The 8517-nt window shown below is 44.9% G+C and overlaps 1 protein-coding gene and 1 long non-coding RNA gene across 2 annotated transcripts in view; both read right to left on the reverse strand.

Annotated features, from left to right (window-relative positions):
* Positions 1-865: 865 nt before the first annotated feature.
* Positions 866-2673, reverse strand: LOC127749956 (uncharacterized). The gene is made up of 2 exons (XR_008011443.1): positions 1513-2673; positions 866-936 (listed from the first exon to the last, which is right to left on the reverse strand). It is a non-coding gene; the product is annotated as an uncharacterized LOC127749956 (long non-coding RNA).
* A 1346-nt stretch (positions 2674-4019) lies between these two features.
* Positions 4020-8517, reverse strand: part of LOC113212599 (multiple C2 and transmembrane domain-containing protein) — a 26641-nt gene continuing 22143 nt past the window's right edge. Inside the window, exons 7-15 of the mRNA XM_052268217.1 lie at positions 7970-8233; positions 7339-7535; positions 7021-7234; positions 6561-6706; positions 6343-6472; positions 6171-6260; positions 5986-6092; positions 5697-5904; positions 4020-5620 (exon numbers count right to left, since the gene is read on the reverse strand). Of these exons, the coding sequence (XP_052124177.1) occupies positions 5537-5620; positions 5697-5904; positions 5986-6092; positions 6171-6260; positions 6343-6472; positions 6561-6706; positions 7021-7234; positions 7339-7535; positions 7970-8233 (1440 nt within the window). The 3' untranslated portion in view covers positions 4020-5536. The remainder of the gene's footprint in view (positions 5621-5696; positions 5905-5985; positions 6093-6170; positions 6261-6342; positions 6473-6560; positions 6707-7020; positions 7235-7338; positions 7536-7969; positions 8234-8517) is intronic.

Raw genomic sequence — 8517 nt, forward strand, 5'->3', positions numbered from 1 at the left:
AAAAAAGTATCTTAATTAAAATGGCCCGGCGCCGTAAAACTTTACCGCAGAGATTGAGAGAGGATTCAGTCCGACCAATACCAACTATTTTCGGCGATTTTAATTTTTGGCCAAATTTACAAAGGCAAAAATAGCCTTCGTGTTTTTAGCGAAAAGTGATGGGTCCGGATTTTGACGGAAAAGTAGTCGAAACGGCGGAGGCAGAGGTGACCCAGTGGACCACAAAACTATCTTCGGTTCCGTCAGAAACCGCCCCTGTCCACAGAAACTTGCGTTTTCAAGGTGGTCTAATCTGGCGGTCAGCGTACGATGGGCTGCCTACCTCGCAGGCGAACCGGTCCGAGAAAACCAGGCGTAACTCACTTGAAATGGACCGGGGGGTGAAACTTCGACGCAGCGATTGAAAGGACCAATCCTAACCATTTCCAGCGATTATCAAATTTTTCATTTTTGGCAAAATCTACAAAGGCATGGGTCTGGTTTTTGACTGAGGAGTACTTGAATAGATAGGGGTGAACCAGGGACCACAAAACTACCTTTGCCTCTGTCAGAAACCACTCCTTTTCACAGTAACTTGATTTTTAAGAGCTGGTCTCTCTAAGTATGGGTGGGTAGGCTACCTAAGGCGCACTGGTTAAGAACTCTGCTGCAGTGGGTCGGCACCATGATATTTAGACAGAGCAACTGAAAAGGAAGTTTGCCCGACCAATCCTAACCGATTCCAGCAATTTTCCAAATTGTCAAGACTTTTAAAAGACATTTTCAATGTTATCATCAAATACCACCCTTTGATGCACACGAAAGGAAGCTCCTCATTGTGGGGACAAATTGGACCAGCGTTGGCGGTTACTGTAATGTCAACTCACCTATTCTTTTGGGTAAAATGACTCCATAGACTTCTCTTGCTCATGTCAAGAACATTTCTGGGCCGAGTTCCTGCAATCATATTAAACGGTACTTTTAGCGCTCATCAACTTTTAATTACAAATAATTAACTCATACAATACACTTTAAAATGCCTCTCCCCCCATGCGTCTCTAAATGATCAAGGTCTTTCAAATAACTAATTTTGGCACTGGATTAAACATTAAGTACGAAGGGGCAGCAGCAAATTATCTGCAACGCATATTGATTGATTGTTTGAGGGATTACGCAAATAGTACCACTCGGTTTGCACCCCAACCAGAAAGTAATAAAGTTTTCTGTTCCACGAGAATAAAATAGAGTAAAATATATGATATGTGATAAAACACTGGCAGTTCACCCATTTGCATAAGTGACCTACAACAGTATTTAACATACTGCATGGATTGGCGCAACACCTTTTCAACAAAGCTGACATAGTGAGCCAAGTTATTTACATCACGGGCATCATTTACTCGGCCTAAAAACATAACTTTCAACTTAATTGTGCGTGTAAACATTGAGGCACAGGAGAACACTAACCTCCTACAACAATAACCGGAATGGAACAATTCAATATTCCGGACCGGAAACAATCAAGCACTATACCTTACAATTAATATCGAACAGCGGCGATATCCACTCTAAAATTCTGGTTAAAATCCTATCATCATCAATTATATGAGTAGGTATTATCGGTATTTGGCCGATTTTCACTGTTTGTTTACGTTTCCATAAAGGCGCGGGGCGCGGTGGGGAGGAGGAGAAGGGGTAGGGGACGCGGCACGGCAAAGGGGGAGAGCAATAATTACGGAACACTCGCCGGCATATCGTGGTCGCGGGATGTTATTCTTTCCTGGGGTAGGCAATCCCGCCTCGCTTGTCCAAGATGTGATCCTTTGGGGATGCTTCCCGTCCCGTGCATCGTTGTGTGAGTGGCTCCAGGCGGCAACGCCAGGGAAGTGCCATGTGACAATAGTGAAATGATCAGGATAATAAACTATGATGGGCGATTTGCTATTAATAATAATTATATTTGGCGACTTTTAAGAAATATACACTATCCCGTGTGTAACAACGTTTGGAGCCGAATCGTATTTGTCGTGGGGGGGTCATGGGCGTGCTCGGGAAGGTCCCCACTGACGTCCCCGGGGGCCCGGACGACATCGGCACTACCAGATTTGGACTCAGCGTGCGAGAAAACCCCCGAACACGATATTTCGGTCGTCCTGGTCGTTCCGAGGTTGACGGTCGGTCGGTCGGTCGGTCGGCCAAACCGTATCTTATTTTGACAGCCCCTTGAACTTGAACTTGGCCACGACTGAACGATACATGATACATACAGAGCACAACTAGCGGTAGCATCCAGATCTCGGCTGTGACTGACGCCCGAAGACACTTGGCCAGCAGAGCAGGAAAAATGATCGCGGACGGGGTTCGAACTACCGCCCATCCCCACGATCTGCCAACGATCACGCTTTAATACGCTCGGCTACCAGCTTGCTCCTCCGGGGCCGAGGTCTAAGCTCGGTCCTGCCTAACGGGTGACAAAAATAAGCGACAAAGAAAAAAAATTGCCCCGACCGGGAGTTGATCTTAGGGTCGACAATTTTGGTTCGGATGAAGCTGCATGCGGTCATGACGATTGTAGCTACAACTGTTTAACTACAAAAGGGGCGTGTGGCTGGTGGCGTTGGAATTCGTACCATGTTGCCCCATTTGTGACCACATTTTTGTGTCCATGATCAGGGACGTGTCTACCTACTACCACTTGTCGCCGCGACACGAGTTGTCGCTTGGACGCATGCAAGGTAGGCCACGGCTTCTCTCTAAGGCGTCTGTCGTGACGGGGACTTTGGGTTTAGGCTCCTTTTGACCCCAGGCTCATAAATCCTTTCGAAAGCTAGGAAGTGAGGCTGTGTCAATCTAGGCGTGGGTCGATGACTGTCGCCGAAAACGCCTGGAGGGTAGGCAATGCTTTCCTGAATCGGGCCCCCGAGGCGCGCCGCGGCCCCCTGCCCCCCGAGCGCTTGGACTAGGCGAGAGCTTCGGAAAGGCATTGATATCTTTCGTTTTCGCTTAAGTCCTCAGCGCTGTTTACTTCTGGTTAATATTCTAGCATTGGCGGAAGTAATGAATTCGTCTATAGACGGTTCAGATTCAGCTGACTCGGGCACTGTCGGCTGAAGCTAAAATCGTGTAGCTGCAAACAGGGACGTCCCGTTTTTCCATCTGCTTGCTTACTTCATTTTCAAAATTAATGTGGGTGAGTAAATGGCGACCTTCTCAAGTGCCTGAATTTTTATTCGTTCACCTGCAAGTGTGTGAATATTTTGTCGGTGTGAATTTTTCATGCGACATTTGTACACTTACAATTCCAGTGCGGTGACTTGAACCGGGTTGTTTGGTGAATTCCTCGACATTTCCCCCAGGGCAGGGCAGTGCAGGGCCCCGACAAAGTATCCCTGCCTGTCCGGCCCTGCTTCAGGCCGGCCCTGAGCCCTAACAAAAACGCCAAACGGAAAGCAAAAAATCTACCTTGAGCCTGGAGTCGAACCGTCGACCTCCGTCGCTCTGGGCGGGTGGGGTGGGTGCTCTGCCGACTGGGCCATGATGAAGGTGAGATACAGGTTCAGGCTGGCGCTCCTCTCTTATTTTTAGTTATTTCTACAGTCGGTTCGGATAAAACTGCCTGTGGCGGTGTAGGTTGTCTAAAACTGTGTAGCTACAGGAGGGACGTAGCGCCTGCAGGGCTCGGGATAGACAGACCCGTGGGGCACCGGTGTGTGGCGCACGGCTCCGTGGCCTACCCACCAGGCGCTGTGCGCTCTGCCCTTCCCTTCACAAGCCGCGTCATGGTCATGGTTATCCACGCGAAATGTACTTGTTTGTTTGTACTGTAAAATTTTGTACTAAGTCAAACCCGGTTCAACCTACGTTTGGTTTCAGACAAATTTGTGTGCAAAAATGCATGATTTCTGACAAATTACTGCACTAAAATGTTGAAATCAACGATGAAATGTGTGCAGAAAATTTGCATAGATCGATTTCACTTAGTGTGTGTGTTTGGCTGAGAAAAGGCGTTTGGGAGAGCAGACAAAACACACGTACGCGCGTTTAATTTTAGAGCACAGCCTTTATCACAATAAAATTTAAAGCAGGAACATTGTCACTCGGACATTAAAAACTTCAGTTTCAACTATATCACATTCTTGGTATAGACATTAAATCAGCAATTAAGAAAACAAATCACAAAATAAAACTATTGATACAGGCAATTTGAGTGCCGATATGAATTGATTTGCTTAATTAAGCGTAATGATATCTGAACAACACTCTGGAATATTTACTGAGACCTTGGCTAAAAATTGAAAGGCTCAGAGAAAGCAACAGTTTAGGCTGATTTGCAGAGTGAAAGAATCTCTGACATAATCTATGTCAATTTAACACTTCATTGAACAGGGTGGCATACCCAAGTGAGCAATGAAATGTCAGACCGATATCAAAACGAGGTCAAAAATCATAAATTTGTCGGTTTTCGCATCAGGTGGATAAAAATGTGGCCCTGAAATTGACACGTTTCTGATATCTGATATCGTTCTGATATCTGTGTGACTTTTCATTGCTCAATGGGACGGACTCAGTTTGTTGTTTTGACCTACCCGACACGCAAGCACGTAAGCCAGTTGCCTACTCCCGCGATTCCGCAAAACACTACGGAAAAGAATTTAGGCAACCCGAACACATGCGTCTTGCCGCAGACAGCGAAGAAACCACACCGCTGAGCCACCATGTGCAGTAGAATCTGCATTGGAAGGAAGACAACGTCATAACTGCCAAAAGATACTTAAAATAAAAGGCTAGAACAGATCTATACGCAAAGGACAAAATGTGCGCGACATTAAGTCAAAACACATAATGAGAAAACCAAAGATTTTCAGTACGCTGCAACTCTCTGGGACTAAAGAAGAGTAGAAAACCTTAATTAGTTTAATATTAATTGAAAAGCAAGATTGAAAACCGTACAAGAATGACAGGGAATGTAATTAGATAAATATGTTATTATTTTCTAGAAACAGCGTTTCTATACTGAATAAATCCGTGCGTGTACGCGCGTTTAACAAATGCTCTTTTTTGTGATTCACTTTTGACAGATATGCAAATACTGTATAACGATGATTCTGGCGAGATAACTGCAATATAATCGGAGAAATTCCATTGTGTCTGGTCGCATAGCAGCCAGACACATTATCCCTAAATTACAGAAAATACAGGAATAATAACAACAACAAGTAACAATAATTTAACAAGGTTTAGTCATTTTTTTCGTTATGATGAAAACGGTTTTCCCGTTAAAAGTTCGATTTGAAGGACTAAGAAAAATGGAATCAAAATATACTCGAAGTAGAAAATTACCTGAAACGTTCTAGCGGCAGCTCCGAGCAACTACGCCATTAAATATGACAATGACAATGAAAACGATGTACACAATAACAAGGGTAAACTAGAACTATATTTAAGAGTGTATGTGGATTGCCAAAATACACCCTAATTACAAAAAATAATAATAATAAAATGATCAGTCATACAACACTTTGTGCTGTTCAGCATAGCTTAAAGCCCCGAATAATAATTAATTTACTTTGTGCTTCTTCCGCTGGTCACGCCGTCTTTCGCTCTCGGATAAGTTGTGCGGCTTTAATTCTCTGTACAAAATCTGGAAAATAATAGAATTCGTTGTTTGAGATATTACTCGATCAATAACGAATAATAACAACGTTGTTGAGCCTTACTAAGTCCATGTCATCGGGAACGCGGGAGAGTAGATCCAACACTTCATTATTTGGCACAGTGTGAGGTCTGACAATCTTGCGTGCAAACTTATTGATACCCCATCCCATGATTAAGTATCTCGCGGGTATCCAGTACAACACAAAACCAGCCAAAAATAACATTATGATGGCGATGTAAGACAAAAACGGCACTGTAAAATTAAAGGTGCTGCAAAGGAAACGCAACGGTTGAGCATTATCTAGATAAAGTGATATGCATGAAGCAAACATGTGAATCAAAAGATCTTACTTTTTTATGCTTTCCCCTAGCGATGCTATATGACCAATTGAATTTTGCACGGTTTGCGTAACTTCCTGAATAGCATGTAAGCGCTCCTTTAAACTCATTTTCCCATCCTGAAAAGAGAATTATACCACAATATCAACATTTTTCTTTAATATTTGAAGATATGTTTTGGAAAGTAATTGAATTACCTTTTCTTTGTCATCATCGTCGGAATCTTCGTCTCCTGACAGATCGTCATCACCATCGTGTGAAACCCACCCCCCAGTTAAAGACAGGACCTACAAGAAGAACATACAAATTATTGTGGGTAAACAACTTGAAAAGCCAAATGAGATGGGCCCTCAGTGACTGCACACTTACGATGTAGTATTTCAAAAACACGCAAAGTAACCCAACTGGCACCATATATGGTTCAAAGTAGTAACATCCCGGTATGAAAATGACCAGAGAAATAATGCTCCTCGGCGTAGACTCCCATTCAAAGCAGCTCCTGAAAGAAAATGTTGTTTTTCAGTCAGTCTTTACCATGCGTTGGCTTTGTATAGAGAGGAGCCCTCTGCATATCTGTTTGCACTTACTGTAAATATTTCCCAAAATCTATCACGCACATAATTAAAGTTTTTAGCCGCATAACGTTACGCAAAAACACTTGGCGTTTGAATTTCGTTTCTGATTGCATGTACTTTTTCTCTTTAGGGTTAATGGTTCGAATACTCGCGCGAATCTGCAATGTAAGAAATGAAAGTCACATATGAGGATGCGAGCAGCAGTGTATAGGAAATAACGAGGGGGGGGGGGGGCAACTCGGCAAAATCGTGTACACAGAAATACAAAGAATACAAGCAAAAATACGCGAAACTACTCTACAATTTATAGAAATACAAAAAAAAAAATACACGCAATTTCACGAGAAAAATACAAGAAAAATACAAGAAATGCGCGCAAAGTGTAGACAGAAATACACGAGTCGCCCCCCCCCGGAAATAATTGCGAATTAAGGCGGCCCCCTTTACTTCTCATTACTTCACTCTACATTACCTGGTTCCAGATGACCGTCATTTCCAGCAGTATTTGAGGGTTGTTTCCTTTCGCTCGACTCGTCAAATTTTTATCCTTGAGGCAGTACCACCGTTTCTCTCCGGAACGGACTCGGATCAGAGGAACGGCAAGCTTACCGAGGAATTCCACCTTGTGGTCTCTATCCTCATCGTACACCGTAATCTCTAGCACCGAATTTATGTCTTTCACATTGCTGGTGAAAAGAAAACATATTGATACACAGGGAAAAGGGGGCCCTGGGCGGTACGAATGTCGTTCACACACACAAGCTTGTGTTTCCGGAGTAAAGCGACTTACAATGTGAAAATCTTGTTCCACTGCGGCGCCAGAGTCTTGTACTCGGTCTGCGTCTGCAGGCGGGCGTTGACGAGCTCGAGCACACAAAAAGGGTCGGACTTGCCACCGAGGTCCGCGGCCGCCAGGCCCTGGGCGCGGAAAACCTTGACGGTGAGGTGGCCGACGTCACGGAGATTGTTGAACGACTGGAGAATGCCCTGCAAGAGTTGAGAAAACACAAGACGAATCTCGTTCATTCGCAGTACAACGAACGACTCCAGCATAGCGCAGGGGCGGTGATGGGGTCCTTTATCATATAAGCGTACATGACTTTTTCTGTTTAACATTTTTATTCTTTTCTGATTTCTTCTGATTTTCTTTTAGGGGGGGGGGTGTACACTGATTATTTTTTGGAGTGAAGGACCCCTCCTTCACTGTGAAAAATAGTAAGTAGGTTTACAGGAAAATTTTCCTTGACGCAAGTTGTAAAATTACAATTTGGAATCTTAAAATTACATGCAGTACGTATCGACTTCAAATCCATTGGCAAGTAAAAATGTGTTGTCGTAAATTTACGACTTAAATTATAATTCAAGTTTACAAATTTTTTGTACATTTACGACGATATTTTTGACACTGGTGGAACACTTACATATCGCTGCTCGACGTGCACGCGCTCGCGCGGGTTCTCCTCGTACGTCGTCAGGTCCGAGATGGTCTCCGAGGCGGTGGTGCCGCTGATGGTCAGCAGCAGGAACACGGAGCCGGCGCCGTTGTCGAAGGGCTGTCGGATGCGGTGGGTGGACTCGCGCTCCAGCAGAGACAGGTCGATCGTGCACCTGAATAGCGACGCCGTCATTACCATGTCATCTCCTTGTGGCCCCGTCTCCTCTCCCCCTCTCTCGTCTCGTCTCGTCTCGTCTCCCTCTCTCCCTTCTCTCTCACTCTCTCTCTCACCCGGCCCCTGCCCCCCCCGCCACCGACTCATCCGACCCCTTCCCTGCCCTACCCTACTAGAGGCTGTGAGGCGCAAAGGCGGTAGGGATTGGTAAGAGACGGAGAGAGAGAGAGAGAGAGAGAGAGAGAGAGAGAAAGAGAGAGAGACAGAGAGAGAGGGGGCTTGGGGCCCACGCAAGGACTCCGGGGGAAACTAATTAGTTTGCAAGGTGTACACTGCCGCCAACAATCCGATATGGCCGT

Source organism: Frankliniella occidentalis, unplaced genomic scaffold (assembly GCF_000697945.3).
Source record: "Frankliniella occidentalis isolate FOCC.00 unplaced genomic scaffold, Focc_3.1 Scaffold1, whole genome shotgun sequence".
NCBI lineage: Eukaryota > Metazoa > Arthropoda > Insecta > Thysanoptera > Thripidae > Frankliniella > Frankliniella occidentalis.